The sequence below is a fragment of the Callithrix jacchus genome, chromosome 4 (genome assembly GCF_049354715.1).
Source record: "Callithrix jacchus isolate 240 chromosome 4, calJac240_pri, whole genome shotgun sequence".
NCBI lineage: Eukaryota > Metazoa > Chordata > Mammalia > Primates > Cebidae > Callithrix > Callithrix jacchus.
This window is the reverse complement of record NC_133505.1, coordinates 69611098-69626694: the sequence shown is the minus strand read 5'-3', so window position 1 is coordinate 69626694 and position 15597 is coordinate 69611098. Positions and strand designations below refer to the sequence as shown.

Below are 15597 nucleotides of genomic sequence, written 5' to 3'. Positions count from 1 at the left end.
CTTCAAGTACTATATTGAATAGGAGTCGTGAAAGAGGGCATCCATGTCTAGTGCCAGATTTCAAAGGGAATGCTTCCAGTTTTTGCCCATTCAGTATGATATTGGCTGTTGGTTTGTCATAAATAGCTTTTATTACTTTGAGATATGTTCCATCGATACCGAGTTTATTGAGGGTTTATAGCATAAAGGGCTGTTGAATTTTGTCAAATGCCTTCTCTGCGTCAATTGAGATAATCATGTGGTTTTTGTTTTTGGTCCTGTTTATGTGGTGAATTACGTTTATAGACTTGCCTATATTGAACCAGTCTTGCATTCCCGAGATAAATCCTACTTGATCATGATGGATAAGTTTTTGGATTTGCTGTTGCAATCGGCTTGCCAATATTTTGTTGAAGATTTTTGCATCTATGTTCATCATGGATATTGGCCTGAAGTTTTCTTTTCTTGTTGGGTCTCTGCTGGGTTTTGGTATCAGGATGATATTGGTCTCATAAAATGATTTGGGAAGGATTTCCTCTTTTTGGATTATTTGGAATAGTTTCAGAAGGAATAGTACCAGCTCCTCTTTGTGTGTCTGGTAGAATTTGGCTGGGAATCCATCTGGACCTGGGCTTTTTTTGTGTGGTAAGCTCTTAATTGCTGCCTCTACTTCTGACCTTGTTATTGGTCTATTCATAGTTTCAGCTTCCTCCTGGTTTAGGCTTCGGAGGACACAGGAGTCCAGGAATTTATCCATTTCTTCCAGGTTTACTGGTTTGCATGCATAGAGTTGTTTGTAATCTTCTCTGATGATGGTTTGAATTTCTGTGGAATCTGTGGTGATTTCCCCTTTATCATTTCTTATTGCATCTATTTGGTTGTTCTCTCTTTTCTTTTTAATCTATCTGGCTAGTGGTCTGTCTATTTTGTTGATCTTTTCAAAAAACCAGCTCTTGGATTTATTGATTTTTTGGAGGGTTTTTCGTGTCTCTATCTCCCTCAGTTCAGGTCTGATCTTAGTTATTTCTTGTCTTCTGCTGGGTTTTGAGTTTTTTTGATCTTGCTCCTCTCGGTCTTTCAATTTTGAAAATAGGGTGTCAATTTTGGATCTCTCCATTCTCTTCATATGGGCACTTATTACTATATATTTTCCTCTAGAGACTGCTTTAAATGTGTCCCAGAGATTCTGGCATGTTATGTCTTCGTTCTCATTGGTTTCGAAGAACTTCTCTATTTCTGCCTTTATTTCATTTTTTATCCAGTCAACATTCAAGAGCCAGTTGTTCAGTTTCCATGAAACTGTGTGGTTCTGGGTTGGTTTCTGAATTCTGAGTTCTAACTTGATTGCACTATGGTCTGAGAGACTGTTGGTTATGATTTCAGTTGTTTTGCATTTGTTGAGCAGTGCTTTACTTCCAATTATGTGGTCAATTTTAGAGTAGGTGTGATGTGATGCTGAGAAGAATGTATATTCTGTGGATTTGGGGTGGAGAGTTCTGTAAATGTCTATCAGGTTTGCTTTCTCCAGGTCTGAGTTCAAGCCCTGTATATCCTTGTTGATTTTCTGTCTGGTTGATCTGTCTAATATTGACAGTGGAGTGTTGAAGTCTCCCACTATTATTGTGTGGGAGTCTAAGTCCTTTTGTAAGTCATTAAGAACTTGCCTTATGTATCTGGGTGCTCCTGTATTGGGTCCATATATGTTTAGGATCGTTAGCTCTTCTTGTTGTATCGATCCTTTTACCATTATGTAATGGCCTTCTTTGTCTCTTTTGATCTTCATTGCTTTAAAGTCTATTTTATTAGAGATGAGAATTGCAACTCCTGCTTTTTTTGCTCTCCATTTGCTTGGTAAATCTTCCTCCATCCCTTTATTTTGAGCCTTTGTGTATCCTTGCATGTAAGATGGGTTTCCTGGATAGAGCACACTGCTGGGTTTTGGCTTTTTATCCAATTTGTCAGTCTGTGTCTTTTGATTGGTGCATTTAGTCCATTTACATTTAGGGTTAATATTGTTATGTGTGAATTTGATACAGCCATTTTGATGTTAGCTGGCTGTTTTGCCCGTTAGTTGTTGTAAATTCTTCATTATGATGATGCTCTTTAGCATTTAGTGTGATTTTGGAATGGCTGGTACTGGTTGTTCCTTTCTACGTGTAGTGCCTCTTTCAGGAGCTCTTGTAAAGCAGGCCTGGTGGTCACAAAATCTCTGAGTACTTGCTTGTTCACAAAGGATTTTATTTTTCCTTCACTTCTGAAGCTCAGTTTGGCTGGATATGAAATTCTGGGTTGAAAGTTCTTTTCTTTAAGGATGTTGAATATTGGCCCCCACTCTTTTCTGGTTTTAGTGTTTCTGCTGAGAGATCTGCCATGAGTCTGATGGGCTTCTCTTTGTGGGTGACCCAATCTTTTTCTCTGGCTGCCCTTAGTATTATCTCCTTTATTTCAACCTTGTTGAATCTGACGATCATGTGCCTTGGGGTTGCTCTTCTTGTGGAATATATTTGTGGTGTTCTCTGTATTTCCTGCATTTGAGTGTTGGCCTGTCTTGCTAGGTGGGGGAAATTTTCCTGGATAATGTCCTGCAGAGTATTTTCCAGCTTGGATTCATTCTCTTCGTCAAATTCTGGTACACCTATCAGACGTAGGTTAGGTCTCTTCACATAGTCCCACATTTCTTGGAGACTTTGTTCATTCCTTTTTGCGCTTTTTTCTCTGATCTTGGTTTCCCATTTTATTTCATTGAGTTCACCTTCGACTTCTGATATTCTTTCTTCTGCTTGGTCAATTTGGCTGTTGAAATTTGTGCATGCTTCACGAAGTTCTCATATTGTGTTTTTCAGCTCCTTTAATTCATTCATATTCCTCTCTAAGGTATCCATTCTTGTTATCATTTCCTCGAATCTTTTTTCAAGGTTCTTAGTTTCTTTGCATTGATTTAAAACATGTTCTTTTAGCTCACAAAAGTTTCTCATTATCCACCTTCTGAAGTCTAATTCCGTCATTTCGTCACAGTCATTCTCCGTCCAGCTTTGTTCCCTTGCTGGTGAGGAGTTTTGGTCCTTTCTAGGAGGCGAGGTGTTCTGGTTTCGTGTGTTTTCCTCCTTTTTGCACTGGTTTCTTCCCATCTTTGTGGATTTATCCACCTGTCGTCTGTGTAGTTGCTGACTTTTCGATTGGGTCTCTGAGTGGACGCCCAGATTGTTGATGAAGTATTTCTGTTACTTGGTTTTCCTTCTACCAGTCTAGCCCCTCCACTGTATGACTGCTGAGGTCCAATCCAGGTCCTGCTTGTCTGGGGTGCACCTATAGCAGCTGCGGAACAGTGAGGGATGCTACCAGTTTCTTTTTCTGCTATCTTTGTCCCAGAACGATGCCTGCCAAATGTCAGTCTTCCGGATATAGAGGGGTCAGGGAGCTGCTTGAGGAGACAGTCTGTACTTTATAGGAGCTCAAGTGCTGAGCTGTGAGCGCTGTTGTTCATTCAGGGCTGTTAGGCTGCTACGTTTAATTCTGCTGCAACAGAACTCATAAAAAAAAAAAAAAAAAAACCTTTTTTCCTCAGATGCTCTGTCTCTGGGGGGCGGTTGGGGCTTTTTTTGTGAGTGTCCATTGTGCTGTCCTGCCCAGCTAGGAGGCAGTCTACTCACTATTTGCCTGCTGAGGCTCTGCCCTGCTGTTGTGAAGTTCACCCTGTTGCTGCAGGCTCTGCCCTGCTGCTGTGGTCTCCACCCTGCTGCCATGGGCTATGCCCTGCGGCGGAGTCTCTCTGTTGTAGCGGGTTGCCTCGGCAATGGCAGGCTGCATCAGCAATGGGTGTGTACCTCAGCAGGGGTGGATTGCCTCGGTAATGATGGATGCTCCTCCCCACAGAGCTGCACCATACTGGGTTCAGCTGTGCCATAGGAAATCTCTCTACCAGGAGCGTTTAGAATCACCATTTTGTTTGTCCCACTCCGCTACCCCAAATGCTGTTTCCTGGAATCTCCTGGGCTGGCTCACTGTCCAAGTCCCATTCAGCCTCAAGTTCAGCCCTCTCAAGTCTCAGATTGCCAGTTCAACAGGGCACCCGGACCAGTACGCTTTTTTACGGAGCGCTGTGTAGCACCACTGCACTACAGCACCGGCTGTCAGCCTCACCGGCTGCCGGCTCCACCAGCCAAAACCTCTGCCTGGCGTCCCACGTCTCTTTTATACCTGGGAGTTTCCCCGCTCTGTGGGCAACAAAGATCCATCTGGAAATGCGGCCCTGACTCACCCTCTCTGCGCATTCACCAAGAGCTTTAATCCTGGGTTATTCTCACTGCGCCATCTTGAGTCCTCCTTTTTTTTTTTGACAGAATCTCACTCTGTCACCAGGTGCCAGGCTGGAGTGCAGTGGTGCCATCTCAGCTCACTGCAACCTCTGCCTCCCAGGTTCAAGCAATTCTCCCACTTCAGCCTCCCGAGTAGCTGGAAGTACAGGCATGCACTACCATGCCCAGCTAATTTTTTGTATTTTTCAGTAGAGACGGGGTTTTGCCATATTGGCCTGGATGGTCTCGATCTCTTGACCTTGTTATCCACCCACCTTGGCTTCCCAAAGTTCTGGGATTATAGGCGTGAGCCACCATGCCCAACTGATTTGTTCATTTTTTAATGTTTCTGCACTTATTCATGTAATTTATATTTCTACCACTAGCTACTATCTGCAATATATCATAGAGTGATATAGTGTACAATATATCCTTAGGTGGAAAAAATTACAGTTTTCTACCTAAGAATATATTGTACCTTGTATGACTACATTTTAATTTGATTATTTTTAATATTTTTCACTCACACAGAAAATTTAACAATGTAAAAAGCTGAAATGGAATATCGTAATCAGTCATTGTTTCAGTTACAATTGAGAAAGATCTGTTTATTGTCAGGATTTATTTATTTCATTAGTTGATTGCTAAAATTTGTTGTGTTGTCAGACTGTAACTTTGTATTTATGTACTTAAAGCATTAAGGATTTCTAATTTAGAACAGATTGATCTACTTCTGGCTTTGTTTTATTGTAAGATAATCTATTTACTTAAATTCTACTTTTGATAATAGCTTAATTAATTGGTCAGACAAATGTTTATGTAACTCATATTAAAACCATAAATTTCTTTCTTAAATGGTTACAGGCAAGAGTTGGATCCATGTAATGCTGAACTGACTATTCTAGGGAGAAATACACAAACAAGTGAATCTATCAATCATGTACTTGGAAAACCCCGGCCAAAATCAGGATCTGTCTTTATTGGTGGATTTCCAGATCTTCACGGGAAAATCCAGGTATTTCTATAGATGTTTTAAAATACTAATTATGTCATCATATTGAAAAATGAAAAAAACTTTAGAAAAGTTTTCTGGGTAGTGCGGCCATCTGCATTGTTTCAGAAAAGTTTTTGAGTGATTCTACTAATGTCTACTGCATACTTTATCTATCATACCAAAGTATAATGTAAGTTTACTGTTCTCATTAAAAAATTGGTCCAGTGTCAGTCCATTTTCCCATCTTATGGCGATAGTATGTATATTACGTTTCTTAATGATATTTAGCATGTGAGCCCTTGTACACCACTAAGATAGTGATTTTCACTGGATATTTGAATGGGTTGTCTTAACACACCACAAATACAGTTTGAGAAATGAAATTGGAAGTCTCTGTTTCATATGAGCTACCTAAAATGTGAGAATGTTTATTACAGTGTTTTACACACATGCCAGCCCACTCTAAATTTCCATTTAGATAATTAGCTTATTGTTTTCATTATTAAGCTATATTTTAAGAAAATAGCTTGAAAACTGACGTAAATGCTACTATTTGGTTCCACTTTATGTTATTGCAGTGAATTGCTTTAAAAATTTAAAGTTGTTTGTTAAGTATAGCAGTAGCTTATTACATTTATTAATTTTTTCCTTTATTATATTTACCATTGTGTTTTATGTATATGACCATACTATTTTTACATTATTGGAAATATAAAATGCTATTGTTTCAAAGTCCCACAAGTAATGGAAATTGACACACATGCATCTACTGACTACAAATATCATGACTCCATAGTATACAAGATAAAACAATACATAAAAACAAAATTCATAAGCATATTTGATATGATAAGTATGCCTTTAATGAAATAAGAGAATTCTATATCTGTAAGCATGCAGAGATTCAGATTCAGATTTACTCCATTAGCAGTATAGTTGTTGATCATTAAACAGCTGTTTGTAACTTTTGCTATAAAATTAGTTTCATTGAGTTTTTCATAGCCGAAACCATCTATAAGCTCCATAATAGTACAAAATATGTTTTGTTTACGTTTTTATACACAAAGGCAAGGACAGTTCTGTCACATAGTTGGAGCTCAATGAACAGCTTTTAAATAGAGGTCTCAGTTAAAGCATGGATGAAACATAAATATAACCTTTAATAATTTACATTTGTCCTCTTTCATAACTATTTTTTCTAAATAAAAGATACATTTTAATATAGAACTCAATTTAATTGATTATGCATTAATTGAATGTAACTTCTTAAGACTCAATTAGCTATACTTGAATATAAATATGGCTGAGCATTTACTTTATTATAAATATAAACAATATGACAAAGCAATATAGAAAAACAGAAAAAGATATCTTTTGACTTCCCTGAAGAAGTACAGAAGTTTGTAATTAGACAATGATTTGAAGAAAGATCAACTGTCTGCCTGATAAATAATATGTAGGCTGTCATTGGAGACAGAGGCAGTATTACACACACACAGGCTTAAGTAATAGAAGGGCCTGGGAGGGGGAGTTTGGAGTAGACATGATTTATTATTATGGAGACATGGAAATTTATATAAAATGAGCATGAAGAAGACTTGATTTTGGATAGGTGAGTGAGAACCAGAGAATAATGAATCCTATGTAAAATGTAAAATGGTATGTATTTACATACAGGAGTCATATACATATATACTATACATTATATACTTCTTAAATGGGGGAGCCATTTAAGAAGTTTGAGTAGGAATTGTCATTTTGCTACGTTCACTCTGATAGCAGCTGAAGTGTACACTGGAGGAGTTAGGACTACAGGGTAAGAAATGGCAAAGTCAGGTTTATTCAGAATAATTAACCAAAAAAAAAAAAAAAGGTATTGCAGCAATAAGGGTGAGAGAATAACTATGAATGCTATTGAACTGAAAAATAATTATTGGTAAGGCTGATCGCAGTGGCTCACACCTGTAATCCCAGCACTTTGGGAGGCTGGGGTGGGCAGAACATGAGGTCAGGATATCGAGACCATCCTGGCCATGGTGAAACCCCATTTCTACTAAAATCCAAAAATTAGCTGGATGTGGTAGTGTGCACCTGTAGTCCCAGCTACTCAGGAGGCTGAGGTAGGAGAGTCGCTTGAAATGGGGAGTCAGAGATTACAGTGAACCAAGACAGTGCCACTGCACTCCAGCCTGATGAAAGAGAAAGACTCCATCTCAAAAAATAATAATTGGTAAAAATAATGTAGAAAATTTGGAATTTTAATGACCAGGTTAGCTTATGTAAACATAGAATTTATAGTGTCACTCTTAAAAAGGGGAATGAATATAGAATTACTTATAGGAAAATGGCACTTTTATCATTGCATTTGAGTTGCTGATATGATTTGGCTGTCTCCCTTTGTAAATATCACCTTGAGTGGTAATAATCTCCATGTGTCAAGGGTGGGGCCAGGTGGAGATAATTGAATCATACGGGTAGTTTCCCAGATACTTTTCTCCTGGTAGTGAAGACATCTCAGGAGATCTGATGGTTTTATAAATGGGAATTCCCCTGCACAAGCTCTCGCCTGATGCCATGTAGGACGTGGCTTTCATCCTCATTTGCCTTCCAACATGATTAGACCTTGCTAGCCATGTGGAACTCATAGTCAATTAAACCTGTTTCCTTTGTAAATTACCCAGTCTCGGGTATGTCTTTATTAGCAATGTGAGAACAGACTAATACAGTTGCTTTTGGGCAGAAATGATTTTCAAATATTTAACAACTGGCTTGTCATCACCACTAATCCATCAGTCCATTGTGTGTTCCTGTTGAATATCATTCCTATTAGTGGAATGCTGTGACGCAAGAGTCATTTGAAATATGGGCCTTCGGTTCACAAAAGGTCATGAACATATGGCTGTGAGAGTCTGTACAGGAGATAGTGGAAACCATAATAACTGATTAAATTGATTTTGAAAATTAAGGTAAAAGAGAGCTGAGAACTGGGAATCAGCAATCAAGAACTAGGCTAAGGAAGAGGTATACACCAAAGTAGTTAAGGAATAGGGAGTTTGGCAGTAGACAAAGGAAAAAAAAAAAGATGCTGTTACAAAAACCAAAGATGGAAGAAGTTTTCAAAGGAAGAATCTGTTGAACACCAGTGCTACAAAAGGTCACCTCCCAGTTTCGGGAGAAGAGTTTTAACAAAAATCAAATTGTAATATTGTGAAGAAGAATACAATAACCTGAAGAAGCAACAGAGTGGTTTTAGGTTACTTTTTCTAGAAGCTTTTTAATAAGACAGAGAGGTTGTTATATAGTGGAGGACAGAGTTTTGAGATTTCAGAGAGATGATGATAATAATTGACTATATTTCTAAAGACTTTTTCTCCTAAAACCTTGTCTGAAAGATTGGCCTTTACTAAAGGATTATCTCACTAAAAAGCTTAGTATTCATTCTGTGATGTAAGGCAGCTGGACATTTGTTGTAATCAAATTTGGAGGAACATTCAGCATGTGGACCAATAAAGTTACCTTGAACTTAAAAAGGCAGCCAGCTAAGCAAGTTTTCCCTCCTTGTTAAATATTCTGTAGTTGAAAGATTTCATGTCAGCCCCTCATTGATTTTTTTATTCTTTTCTTATACTGTTACAGTGTCACAGTAACTATGTGTGTATGCTAGATTATGTGTGTGAGACATACACTTATATTGCTATATACCAGGTGACTGATACAAACTGTAAAATATGTCCAGATGATAATACTTAAAGAGAAATCGTATGATGAATCAGAAAAAAAAAGATAGGAAATTCAGTCTTGTGAACTTATTTCTGGGCAATGCAACTCCTCCTAATATCTAAGTCTCATGCAGGCTCTAACTATCTAATTATTGTGTTCTGATTAAGAGCTATTTAAGCACAGTGGGCTGTTAGTGCTCAGAAAATTAGAAACAACAGTTTTGCAATATAAAATGCTAAGGGAAAGAGCTATAGTTGATTTCTTGAGCCAAAGAATGTTAAGTTACATTTATCTTCTCACCTCTAAGTTTCCAATAATGTCTTTCTGAACTATCCAGAGCCCCTCCACATGATAAGAGTCCCTAATCCAATGTGTAAGTGCTGACAGGTTGTTTAATGCTTCCTTTAACAAAATCACCCAGAGCTCAGTATGTGAGAAGAGAATGAAACAGTTAGACACTTTCAGTTTTGTGCCTGGGGTGTGGAAAACTTTGCTTCCCCTGATGACCATAAATGATGATAACTTTCAAGATCTGAGAGTAAATGCCCTCTCTCTGGTGGTAGAAAAACACTTTCCTTGGTAGTGCTTTAATTGCTTACACTTTTCAGTGCATGGACTCTTGCTTTTGGGTCCAAGTGAGTTAGGGACACCAAACCTTAATTCCTAGTAAATACAGATGGTACCAGCTATTCTTGCTCAATAAGAGAGGAAATAATTATGAAAAGAAATAAATAGTTAATCCAGTAGTAGATTTGTGTTTTTATATATGCAGAAGTTGATATTATAAAATGAGTTCTAGAAAGATGCTACCTTTTTCAGATGCAAATCAATCACTAAGATTAACAACAGATGTGTAATGGCATGTACTATTATACTGGACTGGAATTTTTGAAGAATTACTGACTCCAAAAATCTAAACTTTCATCTCAATTTTCAAATTTATAATTTCAACATAGTAAAGAAGTTAAATAATTAAAAAAATTAATTTCTAGTGTAGTCAATCCATTTAGAAATAAGGACACTGGTAAAGCAAATAAGTACTATGCACTTCATGTATGTTCAAGACATTGACTTACGAAGTCAGTAATTAGTTGGCTACATTCACTTTTATAAAAAGGCCTGTCAATCATTAGCCATCAAAATCCTTTAGCCAAAGAAAATTACTGTTTAATTAATAGTTTAATCACAAAAGCAGGATTCTCTTTAAGAATTTGTGAGTGATTCCTGGAGAACAAATGAAAAAAGAAACCCCTTTAGTAATCTGTAGAAAATTTGGGTAGTTTATATTACTTCTCTCAGCTTATCATCAAGTTAGAGACATTATATATATCAAATGGCACTTCCCTAGATGTGTTTATGATATTCTGTTAGAGGATGCTTGCCAACCTTTTTGAGCTCTTCAAAGACACTGTCTAATGGACACAGGAAAATTCGAAAAAATTGAAACACATCATTGAAGAGATCAAGAAAGGTAGCAACATTCAACACTTTTGGGTTTTGTGAATTATGGAGAAAAAAGTTAATCATTACCCACCCTTATTTTTTGTTCAACAATGTGTAAAAAGAAAATCACTACACAATAAATATGTCTCTTAAATAGCCATTTATAGGAGTCCACTTATTGATGAACATAAACCCAAATCTCTGATACAGTAATAAAGACATCAAGGTTTCACTGCCATGTTTAAAATCCATTGCTCCTTCTAGAGGTTATATGTTAACTGATCCATTCATTCATTCATCTGCTTATTCTACTTAGCTACCATTTGGCCTTGGGCATCTGGTGTGTATTCTTTTCACAGCACTTAATCACAGATCAATCCCAGCACTTTGGGAGGCTGAGATGGGTGGATCACGAGGTCAAGAGATCGAGACCATCCTGGTCAACATGGTGAAACCCCATCTCTAAATACAAAAAATTAGCTGGGCATGGTGGCGCATGCCTGTAATCCCAGTTACTCAGGAGGCTGAGGCAGGAGAATTGCCTGAACCCAGGAGGTGGAGGTTGCAGTGAGCCAAGATCGCGCCATTGCACTCCAGCCTGGGTAACAAGAGTGAAACTATGTCTCAGAAAAAAAAAAAAAAAACAAATCAAGAAATTATCAGATGCAGACTCATCCAATAAGAATTATTTCCCATTCCTTGCACGTATAAAAATTACTTTCAATTTATTCCTACATGAGGACCTGCCTTTTTTTTTTTTCTTTTTGAGACAGGGTCTCACTTTTGTCACCCAGGCTAGAGTGCAGTGGTGCAGTCTTGGCCCACTGCAGCTTCAACCTCTTGGGCTCCAGCAATCCTCCCACCTCAGGCCCCCAAGAAGCTGGGACACAGGCACATACCACCAGGTCCTGCCATTTTAATTTTTTATTTTTTGCAGAAATGGGGTTCTCCATGTTGCCCAGGCTTGTCTCAAACTCCTGAGCTCAAGTGATCCATCTGCCTCAGGCTCCCAAAATTCCAGGATTACAAGCATGAGCCACCCACCATGCCCAGCCAGGCCTTGCCTTAGTCAAACAGTAATCCACCATGGACTGGACCCCACTTACTGGAGGAGCAAAAACTGGCTCCTACCCAACAGAAAGAAATATCTTTTCCCACCAACCCACTTTTTCCAACCCACCACTCTTCCATTTTTTAAAAAAACTCCGATGCAACTTTTTTTTCAGTTCTGCATCTATATCTTCCTGTCCTTATAAAACTCTTGCATGACAGTAGTCTAGAAGGGCCTGTCCCTGGATCTGTCTCCCCTCAAGATCCTCTCTTAATCTGTGTGTTTTCACCATCCTTAGGACCACTGTTTGATCTCTCCATTTGTGTGTACTTCTATTTTGAAAAGGTCTCCATTCATTTAATCATAGTTTCCGCTATTCAAGCACTCTCTGGCTTAGATCCACCACTGTATCTATATCACCCTAATTATTTAATCTTATTATAAAATGCAGAAATAAGTTGTATTTTTGCACATGTACACCTATGAAGATGTGAGGAGATGCCAAGCATCAGCCTCAGACTTCTGGATTAAGTAACTAAATGAAGGCGACAGTCATCACTAAGATGGGGAAGATTTGAGAAGAAAATATTTAGGGGAGAATGACAAGATAATTAGTTTGGCCACTGTTAAGTTTGAGGTGTTTCTGAGGCTTGCAGGGAAAGTTACCAGGTTAACACTTATATTCATGATTCAGGAAGTTATCAGGCTGTAGTATTTAAATACTTGAGGCCAGATGATATAACAACCTCAGGAGAGAGTGAAGAGAATAAGACAGACACAGAAAAAAATTTTGAGTAAATATGACATTTAATAAGAAAATAATTCAATATCAGGCAGAAAAATAGTCAGAGGGGCAAGGCACAGCCATTCATAAAATGTATTGTCATTGAAGCAAAAAGAACAGAAAATTTTGAGGAGGGGCTGTTTAATGTTGCTACAGTGAGGTCCAGCAAGAATCGGGCTAAAATTTAAACCAAAAAAAAATAATAATAATAAGGGCTGAAAGGCATCCACTGGACTCTTCAATATGGGTATTATTGATACACTTATAAAAGAAATGACCACCTCTGTTTAAGTCCATGATGATGAGTAAAGGAATACCATCTGTATTCTTTAAAGAACTAATGCTTTCCTCTGACAAAAAGGGGATATTTTAGATGAATTTGCTTACTGTTAACTGGTACATTTGTAAATTGCAACTGCAGGGAAAATGTTTACCACATACATAGTTTTTCTAAGTATGCATTAAAAACCATTCTGGTATCACTTAGAAAGTCGAAGATGTGCATGTCACAAACAACAAAATTTTCCTGTTTAGGTGAAATTCCTTGATGTATATATAAGGAGACATGGTATTGGAATGTTCATAACAAATGTATTTGTAACATAAAAAGTAAAAACAATAACATCCATTTACAGTAGTATGTATATTATATATACTAAAAATATATACATTAGTGAAAATCAGTGACTCTCAGCTGTACACATCAACATGAGTACATCTCAAAAAAATAATGTAGAAGAGAAAAAAGAAAATAATAAACAGATATCTCATTACATAAATTCCCCAAATAGGAAAACCTAAACAATAGGTAATCACTGATATATTAGTGTGTATATATGCGTGTTTGTAAATATATATACACATGTATAAATAAATATGTATATATATACACACACCCATATATACACATGTATATGTAGTAGATTATAAAGATATAAAGGACTGGGAAACTCAGAAATCAGTATAGGGACAACTAGTTAAGAATGGTGAAGAGATAAAAGAGGAGTTCTCAAGATTCAATGCAGGTGTCACCCTTGCTCTTAATATCTTATGCTAACTAGGTAGAGAGTATGTGCATGTTCATTTATCATTAGTGTTTAAAATACTCATATCCTCATATCCATTATATATTTGTATGCATATACGACTGTGGGGGTTATAGATGTAATATCTGTGTTGTAATCCATATTTTTAAAGTGCCTGTGTTATAACAATTAGTACTAAAATTATTTGGTGTGTAGCAATTCAATTTTACCAGATTCATACCAATAACTACATTAAGTTAGATATTCCAACTTTGATTTTATGATGTTGTAGTCTTGTTTCTATTTAGCTTGTCGATTTGTTTTGGTTTTATAATTATCTGAGGCAATGAATATAAAAAAATTGCTTCTGACTTTATATTTGACATGAAGTGTATAAAGTAATAATATTTTACTAAAATTATTAGTAAGGGAATACTGAAGATTTCTGAAAGTTATTTTCCTGTGAAAAATGTCAGTACATCACTCAGCTTTGGGCAGTATAAGTACTGAGTTTGAAAAGTGAGGCTGTAAGTGAAAAGAAACTAGACAGAAGGCCAAGGAGTTTCCTACAGCTATTACCCATGAGGTGATATTGAAATCTCAAACACAAATTAACATATTTACATTTGTTTTTACAAATTCTTGTTTCAAGCATATGATTATTAAGCATGCTTCAGAGCCTTTTGGTACGCAAGCCAAACTCTTCGCCCTCAAATAGAATGATGTCTACAATGTAATGGTCTGTAACTCTGCCTGGAATAAAAGTTTTACAGTTGCAAACTGGCAAATACCAATATGGGGGGAAAAATCTATATTTATTATAAATTTATATTCTTTTTCCAGACACAATTTTGGATGATAGAAAAAACACAGGCTTGAAACAAGGACACCTGATTTTTAATCATACATCTGTCAAAAAATAATAAGTTTTGTGACACTGTTAACCATTACTTGAAATCTCTTTCCCCAAGCTACTCTTCCATAAATGATGAAGTTGGACTACATTTTTTAAGTTTATTCCAGCTCAAGATGATTCTATGCATATATATGTATGCATATATACATATATATGTAACATACCATTTCCTCATCATGTAAATTACACAGAAATTCTCTGTATTAAGATATTATCCCAGTCACAAATTCTATTGTGTTCCCCTCACCTAGGATCACCTCACTTTCATATGATATCCCTGAGGACACTTCTTGAGAAACTCCCATCTGGTGTTCCTTCTGTTCCTGCCTAAATTTTCATTTAATTGTAAAAGACGTCAAAGGCTTTTCATTTTAAAACTAACAAAAACAAATCAACAAAACCATACAATAACACATCTCAGGTCTATAGTTTAAACTTGGAAATAAATTAAAAATAAAATAGAGACAAATGGATATATATTCACTTTTTCTCTATGTTAACAGATTTATTAAAATCAAAGTCCTTCAATATTCCCTTGCAAGTGGTTAGGGAAAAATGAGTAAAGTAAAGCAAGAAGTAATCTGGTTGATATTAGTTAGGGAATTCTAGTAATATAGATCACAATTTTAAAACACTATTTAATTTTGCAATGTAGTCTATGTAACTCAACAGTGAGTAAAATAAAATCAATTTCTGGCTTAAGTGCTTTGGGGCTATTAATTTGGGAGAGAGTTTTCTAGTGAAATTGAAGGACTTAAGGCTAATTCAGCCAAAGGCTATAGAAAAGAATCCCCAGGTGAATGATCTCACGTAAGAAAATCATAATGTAAAATTTAAGGAGGCTGGAAACTTAAAAAATATGTGAAGCATGAACTTAGAGAATTTGCAGCATGATCCATAAAGATGAAAATAAAGTACTGTGTAAAGTCAATTGTAAAATGTTACATAATCCGAAGTTATTAAAACTGCCTTTATCAGTAACTACACTGGCTTCTTCAAAGGCAGAAACAGAACAGTATCTAGTGACAGGGCATGATAAGACAAAACTAGCTTTCTGTTAATTAAAAACCAATCCTCTTAGTGCTAAGACTCTGAAAACTTAAGGTTTTTGAGATATGCTCCATTTTCTCCATGACATGCAATAGCGCTTTCTTAGGAACTCAATAATATTACTACAAGTGCTAGTTCAAAATGGCCACTAGAGATGTGGCATTAAGAATTGTAGATCTGGAGTTGGAATCCTAGCTCCCTCAATTCATTGCCATGGTGCCTTGGGCAAGCCATTTACCCTTGCTTGGCTTTTTCTTCACCTACAAAATAGAGACTCTACCTTCTTAAGATTGTAGGAAGAATGATTAAGATATTGCACATTGAACATTTAATAACTGTT

General features: G+C 36.7%; 1 protein-coding gene across 1 annotated transcript in view; it reads left to right on the top strand.

The window, feature by feature from the left end:
- The window catches only part of EYS (EGF-like photoreceptor maintenance factor), a 1911700-nt gene that overhangs the window by 1211387 nt on the left and 684716 nt on the right, over nt 1-15597 (top strand). Inside the window, exon 26 of the mRNA XM_035296026.3 lies at nt 5139-5289. Within this exon, the coding sequence (XP_035151917.3) occupies nt 5139-5289 (151 nt within the window). The remainder of the gene's footprint in view (nt 1-5138; nt 5290-15597) is intronic.